This window comes from Sorex fumeus, unplaced genomic scaffold (assembly GCF_029834395.1).
Source record: "Sorex fumeus unplaced genomic scaffold, SorFum_2.1 ptg000098l, whole genome shotgun sequence".
Classification (NCBI taxonomy): Eukaryota; Metazoa; Chordata; class Mammalia; order Eulipotyphla; family Soricidae; genus Sorex; species Sorex fumeus.
In genome coordinates this window covers 73835885-73858156 of record NW_026606155.1, presented here as the reverse complement: position 1 = coordinate 73858156, position 22272 = coordinate 73835885, and the positions used below count along the sequence as shown (strand labels likewise).

Below are 22272 nucleotides of genomic sequence, written 5' to 3'. Positions count from 1 at the left end.
TGGATCACCTCTTTCTGAACTCCATGGGAAAAGCAAACCATGGGAGGACAGAACATGTAGTTTCTGATCTATGTGTGTGAATGGAACTTCATAGCCTTCTGACTTTATAGGACTCTGAATACTAGAGTTCAATGTTAGCATGTCATCCTATCAAATAGGTTCAGCATATGTTTTATGAATACATGACTATAATTTGAATGACAAAGCAGTTTCGCATCTATTGCAAAACTCTTGACACCCTTAGAGAAAGAAGCAAGTTTCTTGAATACAAATTTGCGCAAATGAAAGGGTATTTTCCATTTTAAGATGATCTTCCCAGTACAAAGCAAAGTTGACATCATTACCTGTGGTTCAGCTTTTAAAGTTTACACATCTTGCCTGGTGATGTCAAAATGCAAAGCAGGAAGTCTTGAATTGGTTTCCTAGTGAGCTTCACTTTTATATCTGAGGCTGCAACCAACTGTGCACTGGCCATGACTTTGAAGAACACGCTGGAGCTCGTGTGGCTGGGGCTTCTCCTTGGCTGTCTCTGTAAGGGTGAGGGGTCTCCTTTATCATCTAGTTTTGGAGAACTGTATGCCATTGTTTTCAAATTTAAATTTAAAAAATAGCCAGATTTATTATTAGCCACTGTACCTACAAGGCAAGTCAGCAAATTGGATAGTGACTAAAAGCCACAACTTAATTTCTTTATTAATTTATGGTACCTTTTTTTGTTTCCTGCAGTTGCAGAGAGCAAGGACCAAGTTTCTCAGCCTTCCACTGTGGTATCTTCCGAGGGAGCTGTGGTGGAAATCTCCTGCAACCACTCGATATCCAATGCTTACAACTTCTTCTGGTACCATTATTTCCCAGGACAAGCACTAAAACTCCTTATTAAGGGCACAAAAGCTTCTCAGCAGGGACGCTACAACATGACCTATGAACGATTTTCTTCATCTTTGCTCATCCCTCATGTGCAGGTGGCAGATGCTGCCTTTTACTACTGTGCTGTGGAGGACACAGAGGTGGGAGACTTGTGTAGAGTCAAACAGAAACAAGTTCACAGTCTTCCATGGAGTCAGAAAGAGATGAGCACCTACTACTTTCTCCCCTAATTTGGTGTTCCACAAGATTTTTCCATTTGGCACAGCTATCAGAAAAATTTAGTCTAGACACAATAGCTTAGCAAAGCTGCATGAAAAAATTTGCTGATGACATGATTAAAAATGCTACTGAAAGTCAAAGGATCTGCTTTACTTACTGTCAACAACTTTTCAGGATCCCAGTGTGTCATTAATTAGTTTACTCTCCAATCCTTGTTGACTGAAAACAGTCACATCTGTGAAGTAATTCAAAGAGAAATTTATTACTGAGGTTATTCAGAGCAATATAACCCAGTGTTTATATCCTTAATATGAAGGGGTGGCATTAGATTTTTCTGAGTACTGACCTCAAACTTCTAAAGTTTTGGCTTCAGTTACAAGCAGTTTGTATAAGTGAGTCACATTAACAGATAGAAACATAATTATATATAAGAATGATTTATTTTTAACTTTTTTAATGACTGAGGTCCTGTGATTTACAATACTGTTAATGATAGTTTCCTGTGCACATAATTGCAACACCACACCCTTCACCAGTGTACCCACCTTCTTCCCCCAAGGATCAAAGCAACCTTTTCTTTCAAAGTCCCTACCTCCTCCGCAGTTGTGTAGATCAGTTTTTCCATTGTATTGCCTTTGGTCTTTTGTTGATACCTTATTGTGTACAGGAAAGAGTCACAATTCTTGTAGAAGAGATAAAGTGAGATATCTACTTACACGAAAAGAATGTTGTACATATTATTAAAAGTGATCTCTTATTCTGCAGAACCAGGCATTGTCTGCTGTGGGAAGAGCAAAAGAACTAAAACTTGTAAAGATTTGATATGAGTATTAGGCTGTGTAACTTATCTCTGGTTCCTTTGTTCAGTAACTTGCAACATGACAAAGGGAAGCTGTTTGGGAGGAGAGTATGACTTTTGTGCATGGTCTTTTCACAGCAATAACTGTTTGATTATTTATTTTTTCTTTTCTTGATGACTTCAAGCCTCTACAACCACTGATTCTGTAGTTTTCCAGAGCAGAGACATCATTTATGAGTAATTTTTTTTCAGCTGACACCTGTAACATTAACTGAGTTTTCACATGTATGATTTGTATTTTTCTGTCTGAAATGCCTCTTCTTTCTCTGTGAGATAATAAATACACACACACTCACACACACACACACACACACACACACATATATATATTTGTCTCTGTCCCAGCAGTGAAAAATATATAAATTTGTCTCTGTCCCAGAGTGAAAAAAATTCTTTAAATTTCAAAAGTCTAAGAAAATTGGATTGGGCATGTGGTTCAGTACTTTTCTCATATGTGGGAGGACATGTTTGACTCTTTACACTGCAAAAAAGCATATACACAAAACATACACACACAGATACCTGAAGGGATGGGATAGATAGAATTAATACTGTAGCACTGTAGCACTGTCCTCCCGTTGTTCATCGATTTTCTCACCACTGTGAGACTTGTTGTTACTGTTTTTGGCATATTGAATACACCATGGGGAGCTTGCCAGGCTCTACCATGAGGGTGGGATACTCTTGGTAGTTTGCTGGGATCTCTGAGAGAGACAGAGGAATCGAACCCGGGTTGGCCGCATTAAAGGCAAACACCCTATTCATTGTGCTATCACTCCAGTCCAAAACTAATACTGCCATAAATTAATATATATTAAAAAATCAGAAAATTTTGTTCTAATATTTGGTTTGTGATCTCATTTCCTGATATAGCTCCCAAATCCATTAGAATTTTCTGGGTGATAGCCATATCTTTTATCCTAATATGGCACCTTTTGGTGTTGTTTTGGATGGGGGCTGGTCACTAGAAAGAACAGGGCATGATTAGTATCTCTCAATTTTTAGCATTCCCCATTCTCCAGAGAAGGAAGAGAGGATGCAAATGGAGGTAGTGATCACATATGCCTAAATGATGAAGACTCCACACAAATGCCAGAAATATTGTTTTCAAAGAGCTCTTGGGTTGGTGGAGTGCTGGGAAAATCATTTGTCATGAGAACATAGACCTCTTCTTATATACCTTGTTTGGTGCATTTTTCTACCTGTATGTTCATATGTATCCTTAATCATAACTTTTTGTTTTAGGTTTTAAAGATTTTATTTATTTTATTTTTTTTTATTTGAATAACTGTGAAATAGACCACTGCAAAGCTATTCATGTGTTGGGCCCCTATCCCTCTCAAGTAGAACTTGTTTCTTGAGCTTGAACATAAATGGATACAATCATGAAACCCATACTCACTCTCACTTTGCACTGGTCATGCTTTTAAGAGCCCCTAAGTTTCAACTGATTGACAAGGTTTATTTCTAGATTTATCAGGATGCTCAGATAGTTTCTAAATGAACCTTTGGAAGAAGAGACCTCTTCGAAGGCAATGCATTTAATGGTAAATGAAATAAAACAGTATTGAACTCCATTGATTGGTACCAAGCAGGTAAAATGGTTTCTTACTGCATAGATTTCTATTAGCTCAATGTACTTATTTAAAGGCCCTCCCGTCGATCATCGATTTGCTCGAGAAGGCCCAGTAACGTCTCCATTGGAGACTTTGTTGTTACTGTGTCTGGCATATCGAATACTCTCGGTAGCTTGCCGGGCTCTCCGAGAGGGGTGGAGGAATCGAACTGGAGCGATAGCACAGCGGGTAGGGCGTTCGCCTTACAAGCGGCCAACATGGCCGACCCGAGTTCGATTCCTCCGCCCCTCTCGGAGAGCCCGGCAAGCTACTGAGAGTATTCGATATGCCAGACACAGTAACAACAAAGTCTCCAATGGAGACGTTACTGGGCCCGCTCGAGCAAATCGATGATCAACGGGAGGGCCTTTACCTTTACCTTTACCTTTACTTATTTAAAGTTTTAATCACTCAAAATGTTTGTTGTGTAACTATGACTTATCAGTCATATGATTTATATCTTTGCTGTGGTTTTATTAAAATAGAAAATGCAGCATTTGAACCTCAGAGCTTCTTTCTAAAATATAGAGATACTGAACTAAAATGATATTACTCACGCAGTATTAAAAGGTGAAGTTCTAAAAGACAATTTAGACCATCTGAATGTGAGGTGCTTGAGTCCCTGTAATACATTACCTAATAAATTGCCGGCATTTTCTTGACAGCTTCTTGAAATAGGCCCTTCCTCTTCCCATATTATCTATTCAAACTCTAAGAAGCTGTGAATGAATAGCTATTATCCTTTGTATAGCAGCAGCACCCTGTCCTGTACCTGTGACTCCAGCACCTTTGGGATGAAAACAGCTTACATGCCTCTATACGGTTTTTTATTTTTTTGCTTTTCGGGTCACACCCAGCAATGCACAGGGGATACTCCTGACTTTGCACTCAGGAATTACTCCTGGCAGTGCTCAGGGCACCATATGGGATGCTGAGAATTGAACCCGGGTTGGCCGCGTGCAAGGCAATTGCCCTACCAGCTGAACTGTCGCTCCAGCCCCTCTGTATGTATTTTAAATCAGAGCTAATATTTCCTGAGTAGTTTCCCCATAGAAATATTTACATTTTATTAACTCTTTATTTTACATAAGCCACACTTTGCATTCCCCTCTCTACTGGAGGCTTTAAGAAGCTTCCAGTTGGCTTTTATTTTTCTAAAAATAGGAATCCTATTCACTCCAGACTGATTTCTCTAGACTGATCCAACATGCCAGTCTAGAGAAAAACTGAAGGTACGTTTTGGTTAAAGAATTTTACATTATGCCAGTTACAAATTGTTTCCCCAGGGAAGAATGTTCTTACTCTTACTCTCACTTCTTTATCACATTTGCCTTCCTGTTCTTTAGGGATGTTGATAATTCTTACATTGTTCCTCTGAACTCATCCTATAGTTCTCAGTTTTGCTGTTGATTTCTTTCAGTCTATTTCCCACCTTCAGCTGTTTCCTAGTGCTTTCTTCCTTCTTGTCTTGGAGTTCCATGATTTTTTGCTCAGCTTCTGTTATTATGCTGTTAAGAGCTTCTAGTGACTTTTAAAAAAATCACTTACCCTGTATTTTTTTTTCTTTTCGGGTCGCACCCGGCAATGCACAGGGGATACTTCTGACTTTGCACTCAGGAATTACTCCTGGCGGTGCTCAGGCACCATATGGGATTTTTTTTTTTTTGCTTTTCATCATTTTTCATGTCAACTCTCACACTTTCTTGTGCTTTGTTGGCTAGACCTGTGCCATTATTTCCTTGAACTCATTGAACATCCTCATCATGGTGTCACTACAGACACTGTCTGAGGATTTACTTTTCTGTTAATATCTTTAGTGATATTGCTTTTGCTCATTGAACTTGGTGGACTTCTATGTACTTTCTCCATTGGTTTTCTAGTGTTCTTATTTATTGTGCTGGGGGATGAGTCTTGTAGTTGACCCCCTTTCCAGCAATGTGCTGATTAATCTGGAGATTGATCTCTGTCTTCTCTGCCCATCCTGGGATGGTGGCATAGCAAGCTGAAGATCAGGCAGAAGATGTGATGTGGGCCCTTAATATGGTACAGGTTGAGTGTGGAGGCTGCTGGGACTCACCTGGTAGGGAGGTGTTCTGCCTTTTGTTCTGGAATAGGCCCAGTGATATCAGCCAGAGAAAAACATCACCTGGGATAGTGGAGCAGTAAGCATAAGGTCCTAAATGTTTTTCTTCTAATCAATTGTTCAATATCAAATCAATATTTTTTTCATCCTCTTAAACATCCTTTTTGTTTTTTGTCTCTTTGAGTGTATAAACCATTTAAATCTTGATGCACTCAGAGATTGAGATTTGAGATTCTTCCCGTTAGTCGTCGATTTGCTCGAGCGGGCGCCAGTAACGTCTCCATTTGTCCCTGTCGCGTGCTAGTGTACCCCAATGGCACTCTGTTCACTCTGGGATCATGAAGAGCCTCAAACCGATCGTTCATGATCTTCACGAAGAAGTCTGACCATCTGGTAGGTGGGCGGCCACGTGGTCTTTTGACATCCTGTGGAATCCAGTCAGTAACAGCTCTAGTCCAGCGGTCGTCTTTAAATCTCATTACATGACCAGCCCATCTGATTTTTGACACCTTGGCAAATGAGACAGCATCCCTGATTCTTGATCGTCGACTGATGTCGGAACTCCGGATTTTTTCTCTCATTTGAGTGAAACGTGATATTCCAAGCATAGCTCTTTCTATTCTTCTTTGGGAGAATAGATGCACTCAGAGTACAATTTATTCCACTTTAATTCAAAGGGTCGCCTTTCCCCCTTGGATTCTAATTCCCTGCTTTGGTCACTGACAGAAAATATAAATGGGCAGAGAAGGTAGATTTTTGATAAGACCTGGAAACCTTTGGAGCAGATAATAAAAACACCCTGTTCTGAGTGTGGGCTTTAGGGGGCGCTGTAGCAAGACAGTTAGGGGATTAGAAACCAAGCAGCATCCTGTCTCTTCACAGAGTTGGGGTTCCTGGACCAGCAGCTTGTTCGACAGAGAGAAGAAACAAGTGCCAGAAGGCACCGGAAAGCCCATTTCTGAAAAGCAATCCCCTCTGGAGAGCCCAGTATCTGCAGCTCACGTGGACCTTGAAAGGTCCCTTAGTCACAGAAGCTGAAGCCATGTCCTCTGCATACATCTTCACACTTATCCTCATCACACCGAGTGAGTAATCTTCTCTTCCCATTTTGCATTTGTGTTAGCCACTTTCATTCTTTCCAGCAGCTTTACTGATACACTGTGGATTAATTTACAGGTGGACTGAGTGCCCAGTCGGTGACACAGCCGGAAAATCAGGTCACTGTCATGGAAGGAGACCCCCTGATTGTGAAATGTAACTATTCGCTTTCCGGGAGCCCTTATCTTTTTTGGTATGTCCAATATCCCAACCAAGGCCTCCAGTTCCTTCTGAGATACCTCACAGGGAACAACCTGGTTAAAGGCAACCACGGCTTTGAAGCTGAATTGGATAAGAGCCAGACCTCTTTCCACCTGAGGAAACCATCTGTCGTTGGGAGCGACTCTGCTGTATACTTCTGTGCTGTGTCAGACACAGTGGAAAGGGCTGCAGGGATAGCTGAACACAAACCAACTAATGTAGTAAAAACAAAAAACCAAAAACCATTATTCTGAAACACTGTATCCCTCCACAAGAGGGTGCTGTGGCTCCAAGGATGCCGCTTTAAAAAAAATGCTAAATTTTAATAAAGTTACAGGATCCATTCATTTGACAAGTGTCCACTGAATTCTTATCTGCCGGGTACTCTGCAGGGAACATAAGTAGATGGGGCGGGGGGATCTATCTTTTGTGTGTCAGAAATGATTTCAAATAATTTTGTACTTATTTAATTCACAACCATTTTCATCAGCTTCACTTTTACAATGAAGAAATTTAGACAAGGTGAATTTGAGTATTTCAATCAAGTAAGTAAACAACTAAATGGCAGATTAGAATGCCAGCCTGCCTCTAGATGTGTGGTTTAACCAAAGGTTCCATGTCCCTGCCAGCCACTTAAGCCATAATGCTGTGATTTCTGTAACCGTGTAGTTCTAACTTTTGAAACTGTCCTTGTACCAAAAAAAGTTGATTGTAGAAATGAACAAACAATAAGATATAAAATAGTTTGATAAATTGCTAAACTGCAGAGATATGAAAAAGTAGAGGTAGCTTAGCTGTGAAGGAGAGGAGTGGGTCCTAGAACTTAAAATAAGGAGGATTTAAATATGTTCTAAATATGGCTGCTTGTAGCTTCTGGCTCATATTAATACTATCCACCCTTTTCCCTCCCTCCCTTCCTTCCTTCCTTCCTTCCTTCCTTCCTTCCTTCCTTCCTTCCTTCCTTCTTCCACCTCCATCTCTCTCCCTCTCTCCCTCTCTCCCTTTCTCTCTCTCTCTCTCTCTCTCTCTCTCTCTCTCTCTCTCTCTCTTTCTTCCTCTCATTTAGAATATCCTGTAGGGCTCTGGCCCACTCAGTGTGAGTCAGGTGGGAGCCCTTAGATGAAGCTGTGGTGGCCCTGGCTTGGCTAGCACACCTATGTATGTGTGCGGGATGATTCTGCAAGTGGTTGGCGGTTTTATTTTAAATCACATAGTTGAAAGGATTATATCCCAAAACAAATTAACTTCTTTGTAGAATACAATGACAAAAGAGTAAAGATGCTGGACTCATCTCCTGGTTGGTGGAGAGAATAAATTTCCCCGGTTACTTCCTTCTCTTACCTGGCAGGGGAGACACCATGATCACGTAGCTGGTTTTCCCAGGGTGAGGTCCATTCATTGCACTTGGGATGTGCTGACCCCTGCGATTTCCCCAAATGTGGGGCTGGAGCGATAGCACAGAGGGTAGGGCATTTGCTTTGCATTTGGACAACCTGGCTGACCCAAGTTCAATTCCTCTGCCCCTCTTGGAGAGCCTGGCAAGCTACCGAGAGTATCTTGCCCCCACAACAAAGCCTGCCAAGCTACCCCTGACTTATTCAATATGCCAAACACAATAACAACAAGTCAAAGGAGACATTACTGGGCCCCGCTCAAGCAAATGGATGAACAATGGGAACATAGTGCTACAGTACTTCCTTCTAAGGGAGGATCCTTTCTTCAACTGACCTTTGTGTATTTAAGTGCCTGTTTTACATACTTCTGGGGTCTGTGCTGGGATTGTATTCACCTATGTTGTTTCATATCTCTATTTAGAAATTAAAGAACCTACACTACAACCTGCATGATTTTTAAGATAGATAATCCTGATAGCACCTACAGACCTTCTTAAGATCATTACTGGTACTGAAGCTTGCCTTCAGTGTTAACCTAGGTATTTTAGATCACTCTTCTACTCTCTGTGTCTTTATGAAAGATTCAGGATAGAGCCAAAGATCAGGACCAGACCACAGCTAAGCAATAAGTGTGAATCTGAAGCACCTAGGAAACCCCTACTCTGAAACAGATCTAAATGAGAGGGTCACTGCAAATAGTACCTCTTCAGCAATTACTGAGAGGTTCTAATTCATACTGCCTTTTACTAGTAACTTCTCTACCCTTTTGTTCTTTTTTTTTGTTCTTTCTTTCTTTCTTTCTTTCTTTCTTTCTTTCTTTCTTTCTTTCTTTCTTTCTTGAATCACTGTGGGAAAGGTTACAAAGCTTTCAGGTTTAGGTCTCAGTCATGCAAATATCAAACACATTTCCCTTTAACCAATACTTATTTTTTACCATGAAGAACCCCAATAAAACCCCACCCCCCACCCCTCCCCGTCCCTGTGAGGCAGAAGAATTCTAGTTAACACTCTATCTGCTTTGATTAGATTCATTGTTTCAATAAAAGATTCACCACTATTATTTAGAGTTTACCCCCCCCCCCCCAAATCAGACATGCTGAAAAAGCATTGTGAAGTGATTTGCTTTCTACAGCTGGGTTCAAGAATTAAATGTTGGTTTTGGATTTCTGCTATTTTACCTATTGACCCTGGAAGTATTTCTACTGAAAGTCAGATAGTTAAGAAATTGGTTTCTGTGTTCTGGAGTCGTGGCCATGCTGGAGAGCTGCTTGTGGGGGCAACTGGTGGCCTCGGTAGGGCGTGAAGGGCGGACCGGAACGCCCCCCTTCCCATGAGGTTTTAGTCGCCCCCACACTCCCGGCTCATAACTGCTGTCCACAAGGCTCCCATGTGGCCGCCATCTTTCTTTCCAGAGAGGAGAGGGCGAATGGGGCAACACCCTTTCCCCTCCGGCAGACTTGATGGCCTGGATCAACGCATAGTCCTTTCACTTTTCTGCTCCAAACTGCTGGGTTCTGCATTAAGTCCTTGTGCTTCTGGGGCCGTGGCTGTGCTGGAGAGCCGCTCGCGGGGGGTGACTGGTGACCTCGGTAGGGCGTGAAGGACGGACCGGAATGCCCCCCGACCCATGAGGTTTTAGTCGCCCCCACACCCCGGCTCATACCTGCTGTCCACAAGGCTCCCATGTGGCCGCCATCTTTCTTTCCAGAGGGAGGAGGGCGGAAGGGAGCAACACCCTTTCCCCTCTGGGCAGAAATGATTGCCTGGATCAACGCATAGTCCGTTCACTTTTCTGCTCCAAGCTGCTGGGTTCTGCATTAAGTCCTTGTGCTTCTGGGGCTGTGGCCGTGCTGGAGAGCCGCTCGTGGGGGGCAACTGGTGACCTCGGTAGGGCGTGAAGGACGGACCGGAACGCCCCCCTTCCCATGAGGTTTTAGTCACCCCCACACCCCCGGCTCATACCTGCTGTCCACAAGGCTCCCATGCGGCCGCCATCCTTCTTTCCAGAGAAGAGAGGGCGAATGGGGCGACACCCTTTCCCCTCCGGCAGACTTGATGGCCTGGATTAACGCATAGTCCGTTCACTTTTCTGCTCCAAGCTGCCGGGTTCTGCATTAAATCCTTGTGCTTCTGGGGCTGTGGCCGTGCTGGAGAGCCGCTCGTGGGGGGCAACCGGTGGCCTCGGTAGGGCGTGAAGGACGGACCGGAATGCCCCCCTTCCCATGAGGTTCCAGTTGCCACCACACCCCCGGCTCATACCTGCTGTCCACAAGGCTCCCATGTGGCCGCCATCCTTCTTTCCAGAGAAGAGAGGGCGAATGGGGCAACACCCTTTCTCCTCTGGGCAGAAATGATGGCCTGGATTAACGCATAGTCCTTTCACTTTTCTGCTCCAAGCTGTTGGTTTCTGCATTAAGTCCTTGTGTTTCTGGGGCTGTGGCCATGCTCCAAACTTAACTCTGATTTTCACGGAGAAAGACTGGGTGGTTTACTTCCCATTGATCACTTTGTATATAGAGAGATGTTGCGCGGCCACATACGCGGCCGCGCAGTTTTGAGAAAAAGTCCTAGTTCCCACATACTCGAGCTGTGTTTGTAGAGGCTTCTGGTCACCGGGGGTCCATCTGGGGGAGGCGGGATGCGGCACCTACCCCATCTGGAACTTGCAGGTGATCTTGGCTCTTTTTGGAACCTGTTTTTTTTTTTATTTTCTCCGGGATCTGTGGTTCCCGCGCCCTCCATGTGGTCCTTCTCTTAGGCTGAATGCTTCAAAGATGGCGCTGGGGGGCGGGCTGTGGGCGTGACTTCTGGAATCAGAGGTTACCTGGGAGCTGTAGTCCTGTAGATTTGAGAAAAAGTCCTAGTTCCCGCATACTTGAGCTGTGTTTGTAGAGGCTTCTGGTCACCGGGATTCCATCTGGGGGAGGCGGGATGCGGCACCTACCCCATCTGGAACTTGCAGGTGATCTCGGCTCTTTTTGGAACCTGTTTTTTTTTTTTTCTCCGGGATCTGTGGTTCCCACACCCTCCATGTGGTCCTTCTCTTAGGCTGAATCTACCCTTTTGTTCTTGAGGGGAGTTGCCTCCGCTTCTACCCTATGTCTGCACTAGAGATCCAATCATCTAAGCAGGTATATAATGTCAATATATAAAACAACAAACACCACAGTAACTTGGATAAATAGTGCAATATTATATCTTGTAGTCTATCATTGCCAAACCAAGGTCTGATACCTTAAAACAACATGTGGTTTAATAACACCAACAAACAACTGTTTACCTCAACAAGACAAGTTCATATTCATCTTAAATAACATTTAGAAAACCAGAAAGGTGCAGCATAGAACAGAAAAATATGAATTAAAATGTAATAGGTGACCTACACAGCAATGGTTTTAACAATGTTAACTGAAATTTAAAAAAGCAGTTAATAGCATTATAACAGAACAGAGAGAGAGAAAACATGAAAATGCTTCAAGTCAAAATAATGGACTATAGAAATCTAATAGATAAACTAAAATACACAGCAGTCAGGCTTAACATTAAACATAAAGAAATATGACAAGGTAAAAGTGCCAATTAGAAAAATAATGAAAAAATGAAAAATTGCAAGACTTCCATAGGATATTCTAAGGACATACAACATATGCTTTTTAGGGGTCCCATAAGAAGAAATATTAGAGAAAGGGTAGGTATACTTTCTGAAGAAATAAAACTGAGAATTCCCTTAATTGAAGATGAATCTAATCAAATACAAGACTCTCAAAACCAAACAAAATAAATCCAGTCAGACTCACCCCAAACTTATTATAATTAAAGTACTAAAATATTAAAGGCACTGTAGCAGTGTCCTCCCATTGGTCATCGATTTGCTCTAGCAGCCCCAGTAACATTTCCATTGTGAGACTTCTTGTTACTGTTTTTGGCATATAGAATATGTCATAGGTAGCTTGCTAGGCTCTCTGAGAGGGGCGGAGGAATCGAACCTGGCTCAGCCAGGCCAGCCGTGTGCAAGGCAAACGCCCTACCACTGTGCTATAGCAATAGCAGAATAATATCTGTCACTGTCACTGTCCTCCCGTTGTTCATCGATTTGCTCGGGCGGGCCCAGTAATGTCTCCATTGGAGACTTTTGTTGTTACTGTGTTTGGCATATCGAATACATCACGGGTAGCTTGCCAGGCTCTCCGAGAGGGGCGGAGGAATCGAACTCGGGTCAGCCATGTTGGCTGCGTGCAAGGCAAGCGCCCTACCACTATGCTATCGCTCCAGCTCTCGCAGAATAATATCAGATTTAGGGAAAACAAAATTTTATATAAGATTTCCTACAGACTTTTCAGTGGAATCCACAAAGGGCAGAAGGGAATGGCATAATTTAAAAATAATAAACATTTTCAACCAAGAATACTCTATTCTACCAGACTACGACTAAGACCCAAAGAAGGAATCAAGAGTTTTATAGAAAAATAAATAACACCTAACCCCTATTCTATCTCTTTTGCACTCAAAAAGCCTTTATAAAGATTGTACCACTCTATGCCTAGAGTTGAAAATCTACAGTGTTGTCAGGCTAAGGATTATGTGTAAGTGGGAGAATTTTTAAAATCAACAATAAATGTTGTGCACTGAAAATTACAACAAAAATAAAATGAACAGAGTTTACCAAGAAGAATGGAAGGAGTAGGCTGAAGGGTCCAATGGACTGATATTGGGATTTTGGCATTTTGGTATTAGGATTGTGGGTGACATTGTATGCCTAATATATATAAAAATTTATATTCATGTGCATCAAGCTTACCTAAAAAGTTTCTGTTTTTAACAATTGTTTATTTTTTAGTGTAATGTTTATAGCATATATATATATATATATATATATATATATTCCTGTGTTACTCAGATCTTTCGAATTCAGAAAATGCTTTAGTTTTTGATTTTGGGCCACACACACCCAATGGTGCACAGGGATTACTGCTGGTTCTGCACTTAGGGATCATTTGTGGTGGGACTTGGGGACCATATGTGGATTGAACCAGGGTCTGCTGTGTGCAAGGCAAATGTCTTACCCACTGTACTATTTCTATGAGGTTCAGAAAATGCTTTTCAAAGGAATGAAAAAATATATAACAGAATGCTTAGAATTATGTGTAAATTTTCTAGGGTTATAACCAAGTTGTATAAACTGGAGAGCTTAACAACAATTTATTAGTTCTGTGGGCTCAGAGTCCAAAGATGTCAGGTTGGTGTCTTCTCAGAACTGTGAAGAAAGGATTCAGGCCTTTCTCCTTAGTTCAGAGGTGACCATGTCTTTTGTGAGAAAGAAAGGAGGTGGGAAGTCATGCAAATAAACCTATAACATACAACAACAATCTATTATTATTTTAATTGCAAAGGCTGAGGCATAGAAGAAGTTTCTGGGCTTCTTCTAGATCCTTGATACTCAGTTTTATTAACCTAGATGAGATAATAAAGAGTAATACATAAATATTAAGTTGCATTGTTGACCTGAAAATATAATATCATTTTGACCTTGTGATGTTTCCTTTAGTTATATTTCCTTGTGATATTTACTTTGTTCAAAAGGTGTTTGTTTATCTTTTTATTATTTGAATATAATGTGTATGCAAATTAACTTCAGAAAGGACTTCATTATACTCACGTAAATGAACTGTATAAAATGAAATATATAAAATGTATAAAATCAACTAATAAAAGAGGACACTAGGAAAAGGAGGCACATTTCCCGTTCATGGATTGGGAGAATTAACATCGTCAAAATGGTAACACTCCCCAAAGCATTGTACAGATTCAATGCAATCCCAATAAGGATACCTATCACATTTTTCAAAGAAATGGACAAAACACTCCTGAAATTCATATGGAGTAATAAACCCCCACGAATAGCCAAAGCAATCCTCGGGAAAAAGAAGATGGGTGGCATCACCTTCCCCAATCTCAAACTGTACTATGAAGGGTACCAATTAAAATAGCATGATATTGAAACAGATCAATATCATGGCTGGAGCGATAGCACAGCGGCAGGGCTTTTGTCTTGCACGCAGCCAACATGGCTGACCCGAGTTCGATTCCTCCATCCCTCTCGGAAAGCCCGGCAAGCTACTGAGAGTATCTCGCCCGCAGGGCAAAGCCTGGCAAACTACCCGTGACGTATTCGATATGCCAAACACAGTAACAAGAAGTTTCATGATGGAGATGTTACTGGGCCCGCTCAAGCAAATCGATGAACAACGGGAGGACTGTTGACTGTGACCGATTGAAACAGAAACAGACCTGCAGATCAATAGAACAGAGTTGAATATACTAACACAAGCTCTCAAGTATACAATCACTTAATTTTTGATAAAGGAGCAAGAAATGTGAAGTGGAGCAAGGAAAGCCTCTTGAAGAAGTGGTACTGGGAAAACTGGACAGCTACATGCAAAAGAATGAACTCAAACCTCTGTCTAATGCCAAGCACAAAAGTCAGATGAAAATGGGTTAAAGACCTCATGGAGGAAAATGTAGGCAGAATGCTCTATGACATTGACGCTAAAGGCATCTTTAAGGATGAAACATCACTGACCAAGCAAGTGGAAACAAATATAAACAAATGGGACTGCATTAAACTAAGAAGCTTCTGCACCTCAAAAGAAACAGTGACTAAAATATAGAAAGAGCCCAGGGAATAGGAAAAAATATTCACCCTATACCCATAAGATAGGGGCTTAATATCCAGGATATACAAGACACTGGTAGAACTTTACAAGAAAAAGCCCTCTAACCCCATCAAAAAATGTGGAGAAGAAATGAACAGAAACTTCCACAAAAAAGAAATTAAAATGGCCAAAAGGCACATGAAAAAATGCTCTACATCGCTAATCATCAGGGAGACGCAAAACAACACAACAGTGAGGTACCATCTTACACCACAGAAACTGGCACACATTAATAAGAACAAGAATAACCAGTGCTGGCACAGATGTGGGGAGAAAGGGTTTCTCATTTATTGCTGGTGGGAGTGCCGATTGGTCCAGCCTTTTTGTAAAACAATATGGACATTCCTCCAAAAACTAGAAATTGAGCTTCCATATGACCTAGCAATACCACTCCTGGGATATATCCCAGAGATGCAAAAAGTACAGTAGAAATAATTCTGCACTTGTATGTTTACAATAGCCAGAGTCTGGAAAAAACCTGAGTGCCCAAGAATAGACAACTGGTTGAAGAAACTCTGGTACATCTACACAATGGAATACTATGTGGCTGTTAGAAGAGATAAAATCATAAAATTTACATATAAGTGGATAGACATGGAGAATCATGCTAAGTGTAATTAGTCAGAAAGAGAAAGACAGACATAAAATGATAGCACTCATTTGTGGAACATAAAGTAGTGTAATATGAGACTAACACCTAAGGAAAGTAGAGATAAGGGTCAGGAGGATCATACCACAGTTTGGAAGCAGGCCCCACGTGCTGGGGGAAAAGGCAGTTGGAATGGAGAAGGAACCACTAAGTAAATGATGATTGGAGGGGTCACCCAGAATGGGAGATGTATGCTCAAAGTAAACCAAGAACCAAATCTTTGTTTTTGATGACCTCTGGAGCGATAGCACAGCGGGTAGGGTGTCTGCCTTGCACGCAGCCAACATGGCCGACCCGCGTTCGATTCCTCCGCCCCTCTCGGAGAGCCGGGCAAGCTACCGAGAGTATCTCGCCCGCACGGCAAAGCCTGGCAAGCTCCCCATGACGTATTCGATATGCCAAACACAGTAACAACAAAGTCTCACGATGAAGACGTTACTGGGCCCGCTCGAGCAAATCGATGAACAACGGGAGGACAGTGGACAGTGTGTGTGTGTGTATGTATGTATATACATACATATATATATGTATGTATATACATACATATATATTGTATATGCACAATATAAATTTTAATATATTAAATATAAATTTAAAATACGGAGCGATAGCACAGTGGGTAGGGCATTCGCCTTACAAGCGGCCAACATGGCCAACCCGAGTTCGATTCCTCCGCCCCTCTCGGAGAGCCCGGCAAGCTACCGAGAGTATTCGATATGCCAAACACAGTAACAGCAAAGTCTCCAATGGAGACGTTACTGGGCCCGCTCGAGCAAATCGACGATCAACGGGAGGGCCTTTACCTTACCTTTACCTTAGTATCTGTATTGCAAATCACAATTCTTAAAATTAGAGAGAGAGAGAGAAGATTGTACCTGCCACAGAGGCAGGGGGTGGGGTAGGGGTGGCAGGTGGGACACTGGGAACAATGGTGGTGGAAAATGTGCACTGGTGGAGGGATGGGTGCTGGAGCATAGTTTGACTAAAATGCAATCATATAAGTTTGTAACTGTATCTTACGGTAATCCAATAAAACTTCCTTTAAAAAAAGGTGTTTGTTTATCTTTTAATTATTTGCATATAATGTATGCAAATTATAAAGATTATATAATTATAATTAAACAGTTTAGAAGTTTTAATTATAATTATATAATCAAATTATAAAATATAATTATAAAATAGATTCCATGGTCCATATAACCGAGCCAACTACCTGCTACTGTGTTTAACAAAGATGTGATGTTGGAACAAGAGAGATTATTCAGGGGTTGGTAAATACCTTGCATATGGTTGGCTTGGGTCGGGTCTCAGGCATCACATATTCCTGCCGTCACTGCAGGGTGTGGCCCTGGAGGCTTTGGAGCACAGCTGGGGAATCTCTGTAGGCCCCTTCTACTACAGAGTGACAACCCCTGCATGCTTAGGCCCAATCATTGAGCCACTAGCTAGGCTGGCTGAGGATAGCAAGAAGTTGTGCGCAGACACTTTGAGCACCATTTGGGAGGTTCAAATGAAAAAGAAGAAAAATGATCTTGCAAGTAATGCAGGTGTCTTAGACATAATTTTTCTGAAACATGCTTCTTGTTGAAGTATATTTACCACATGGGGTCGCTGTGGCAATAAGTTAATTCTAAAAATTTTAATTTTTGTGTGAGGTGAGACAGTATCTTTACCTTCCCACAAATGCTTCCTTTATCTAGACTTGATACTGATGGAAAATTGGTTATCAATTCCATGTCATGTGATAGCCACTTTGTTTCATCATTTACAGACCTCTTACATGGGAAAATTGAAGAGGCACCTTCTAAATAGTCTTTAGTGATTTTATAATTACATGAGCAAAGAACCCCAATAGTAAACTAATATCTCTTTCAAGTTAATGTCAGTATACACAATATTTAGTTTATTGTAGTTGACTGATTAAATTAGTCATATGGTTTTTTGGAGATGGCTCTTTTCCTGAATGGCTATAAGTATTATTTTTAATGCTAGTTTTAGTAATTATATTTCATATATTTCTTGAAAAAAAGAGTGGTTGATATTTTTAAAACATCTCAAGTAAAACCCTTCATAAACTGTTTTCTAATAGCCATGGTGCATTGCATTTGATAGAAAGAAGGGAGAGAAAAAGAATGACAATTTACAGTTGACTATATGGCTTAAGCAGATTATGATAAGGCATTTTTAAAATTTTATTTTTATTAAAATAGTGTGACTTACAAAGTTGTTCATAATGCGTTTTTTCCAGACATACAATGTTCTAACACCAATCCAACCACTGGTGTGACCTCTCCATCAATGTCCCCAGTTTTAATAGCACCCCCTGAGCCTGACCCCTTAGCAAGCACATAACAAATTTACTTCACATTCCTTACTCCATCAAAATGGAAAATTGAATTACTATAAAATAAATCAATAAAAGTTTATTTGCGATAACTTTTGAAAATGAAAAGACTGAGGTTCAGAGGAGTCACTTACCCGAGCTTACAAGGTGGCAGAGTTGGGATTTGGATTTAGGTAGAATCTGTGCCTTTTATTTCTCATTGGCAAGGTGAATGATTATCCATCAAATATCTTACCTGAGCTAGGTTGGGTGGACTTTATTGCTTAACATCTGTTAAGTGAAATCTGAGCAGTTAATGTAAGATGTGGCCCATAAAAGGGCACAAGGATGTCAAGAGATAAAATGCTTCATTCAGGCACATCAATAAGTGGTTAAACCTTAGTGAAGCTCTGAAAGGAAATTGAGACAGCTATGCTTTTGTGTAGGAACCTTTTCTTCCTGAGTATTCAGTGAAACTGAGGGGACCCCACACCCTTTTCTGAGCAGCTTCCCCACCATTGGCTGCTCCTGGGGACAGCCCCAGGTGATAGCTACTGCTGTGGGCTCTGGCAGTCTGACTCTTCGCTGGATTGAAGCACAGTCCTGGCTCACACTCAGCAACAGAGGCTACATCTACCTAGAATATGAGGTGGATAGCAAGAGTGACTGTGTTCCTGATTTTGGGTGAGTATTTGGGAATAAGAGGAATTGGAATCCAGACTTGGAAAGGGATCCTTAACCTCGGCTGCTGCTACTAAAGCCCAATCTCCAGATATTGGGGGAGAGCCTTGGAGTTCAATCTTTCTATTTTTTTAAATTTCTTTTTTGGGTCACACCTGGGAATGCTCAGGTTTTTTTTCCTGATTCTAGCATTCAGAAATTACTCCTGGATATTCTCAGGGGATCATATGGGATGCTGGGGATCACCTGTGTCAGCTGCATGCAAGGCAAGCGCCACACCCCCCTATACTATCACTCTGGCCCTGGAGTCCAATCGTTCCCCAAGAAGTTTCTTAGCATTTGTGTGAGAAATATCTCACAGTAATAATCTTGTTCTCAGTTACTGATCCCAGGTCCGTTTATGAGAGGAAAAATTTAGAACAAAGAAAAATTATAACAGAGACCTCTGTTCATGTGTTTCTGGAGTGCCTTGCAATTTATATACTTTATCTTTCCAAGATAAAGTAAAATTTATCATGGAAAACAAGTGGGAAGTAAATTGCAGGATATATGGAGTAAGATGTGAGAGATAATCTGGGAAGTTCACGGTGGTTCAGAATTGGAACTTGCATTGTTTTTACCTCCTTAGGAACTTTGAGCCTTGCCAAGACCATCCAGCCAATTTTCCTTGACTCATATGAAGGACAAGAAGTGAATATATCCTGTAGCCATACCAACATTGCTACAAATGAGTATATTTTCTGGTACCGGCAGTTCTCCAGTCAAGGACCACAATTTGTTATTCGAGGATTTAAGATGAATGAGAAAAACAAAATGGCATCTCTGTTCATCTCTGATGATAGGAAGACCAGTACTTTAAGCATGCCCCGGATTGCCCTGAGAGATGCTGCTGTGTACTACTGCATCGTGAGTGTCACACAGTGACATAGATGGGGCTACAGCTGTGCAGAATCCCCCTGTTGGTGGAGTCACTCCGGGGGTGGAAGTTGCCTCAAAGATGTGTTTTCCAAAATGTTTGTTTATTTGTATTTCCAGATGGTATTAGTAAAATCATGTATGCTTTTTATAATTTTTTAAGATTTTTGATCTTAAGTGTTTTAAAAACATTACTGTAGTTTTGGATTTATCACTCGAAGAGTGTAAAAGGGCAATTATCCTTCCTTTGTTCCTGAGCTGTTTGATTATTAAAAATGAGACAATCTGTGATATTTATACTATTGGTGCTTGACTCACCATGCTACTCAGTTTGTGTATACATGCCAGCACAAGCACACACACTCACACTTTGCATACAATGTGAATACTGTACTTTTATTTTTCCCTTTTTAAAAAAATTCTTTTCCCACTTGTCATTTTGATTTATTTTGACAATGTTTTTATAGCTTCAATAAATTAACCAGTGTTAGGTCATTAATTATTGTCACACAAAATATGAATATTTATTTGATCATTTTTAAGCACCTACAAAATGTTTTCCAAATCTCATCTAGGGGTATATCTCGTTCTCTTGTTGCCTCTCTTTCTGCTTTCTTTTGTCACATTCTCCTAATGTGGATGACAGAACACTGAGAATAGAGATGATTATAGAGCAGGATGAAAGAGGCTTTTTTTGTAATTAAGTGAATTAATTTTTTTCTTTCACTAAAAATAATTATTGTAATTTAGTTTGCAGGATTATTTTTTGGGTTTTTTTTGGTTGGTAAAATGGACCAGTTTTGCAATAAGTACTTGAAGTTAAAATGTGGATGTTCTGGGTCATTATCATTTTTTCAAAGTTGAAATTTTTGAAGGGTCTAAGAGCTAGAGGAATAATGGCATATTTTTAGGATTAAAGTTCCAGGGACTTTACCAGGACTTACTACGTTTCCTTATTTTGGTGGTGGTTGTATTATTATTAATGCTATTTATTATGATTACTTAAAATTCTTATTTTGATGGAGTAATCTCTTATTTTGGGAAAGCTGCATTTGATATTTTCTATTGCAACTGATAGAGCTAGGTCATAGAATAAAAAGGGATTTCTATATCGTACCTACTCGGGTTTTTAAGGAGTAGTAGGAGTGTGGGAAAACAAGTACTTGTGAGCATTTTAACCCACTAACTCATCTCCTTTGATATATTTCTAAACAGGCATGAGGAGACTGCTGAATGTGGAGTGGATTCCCGGGCAATTGAATGTTTAGGAGGTCGTCAATTCTTCTCCCAATTGCACTTAAGAGAATTGCTTTTAGTAATTTATGGTATAGATAACATACTGGAAAATTCCCAGAATTTATGATTTCCAAACTCTCAAGTGGAGAGAGCAGAGAAAAAAATTTCATGGTATTGAATAAAGATAAGAAATAAAATTATGGAGGCTGGAGCGATAGTACAGCAGGTAGGGCGTTTGCCTTGCATACTGCTGACCCGGGTCCGATCCCCAGCATCCCATATCATCTTTCCAGGACTACCAGGAGTAATTCCCGAGTGCAGTGCCAGGAGTAACCCTTGAGCAATGTTGGGTGTGACCCCAAAAGCAAATAAAATAAAATAAAATTATGAATTTGAAGCTTGGACACTTTCATTTACATAGAAAATTCCTAGTGATGCTCAAGTCTCCTGAAGCTGCTACTAAAACCAGATATAAGAATCAAGTCAGGTCAGATTCCTGATCTGAATCTTTGGAGGATGGAACAGATATAAAGCTCTGTAACGCTTACTTACTTATAAAAATAAACACACATATCTGAGAGGTTATATGGGAGTATCTAAGAAAGAAATAAGATTTTTCTATAAATAATTCATCTATGAAAGATGGATGGAAAAATTACAGGTGAATAATTGCTCTGGATAAATCCTTAAAAGCTTTTTATCTTCACTGAAAACTCTCAAATATCATACTTGAACATGTTCATGATAGTTCAAGTGGATGATGCTTTAGTTTTAGTCTAGAGGAAAATTAGTCTAGAGCAGTGTTTTTCAACTCTTTTTTCCTCCCCTAAACCCCTTTCCGATCTTTTTTCTTTTTCTTAACTTTTAAAATTTTATTTTATTTTTATAAAACTATTCACAGTTATTTATTGCATTCAATATTCCAGTACCATTCCCACTACTATAACACTTTCCCACCACCATTATTTCCTATTTTCCCAACCATCACCTAAACCTGGCCCAACAGCAGGCCCTAAATAATCAATTTTGCATTCCTTAATATGGTTTGCACTGTAGCACTGTCATCTCATTGTTCATTGATTTGCTCGAGTGGGCACTAGTAACATCTCCATTGTGAGACTTCTTGTTACTGTTTTTGGCATATCGAATACACCACAGGGAGCTTGCCAGGTTTTGCTGTGCAGGCAGGATACTCTCGGTAGCTTGCCGGGCTCTCTGAAAGGGATGGAGGAATCAAACCGGGTCAGCCACGTGCAAGGCAAACACCCTACCTGCTGTGCTATCTCTCCAGCCCTGTTATGCTTAAATGTCTAAATCGCTAAAAATGATCAGAAAATATTTCTTTTTGAAATCGAGATTGTTGCATCTCACCCTAGAGCAATTAAGAAACTACTAACATGCTGTTGCAGGTTAAGTGT

The 22272-nt window shown here is 40.7% G+C and overlaps 1 pseudogene and 1 gene segment (V, D, J or C); both read left to right on the top strand.

Moving 5' to 3' along the window:
- The first annotated feature begins 473 nt into the window (after positions 1–473).
- Positions 474–1097, top strand: LOC130041674 (T cell receptor alpha variable 2-like). The segment is given in 2 exon segments: positions 474–537; positions 727–1097. Coding segments are annotated over 2 exon segments (435 nt in total).
- Positions 1098–8276: 7179 nt separating this feature from the next.
- Positions 8277–8428, top strand: LOC130042295 (uncharacterized; annotated as a pseudogene).
- Positions 8429–22272: the final 13844 nt, after the last annotated feature.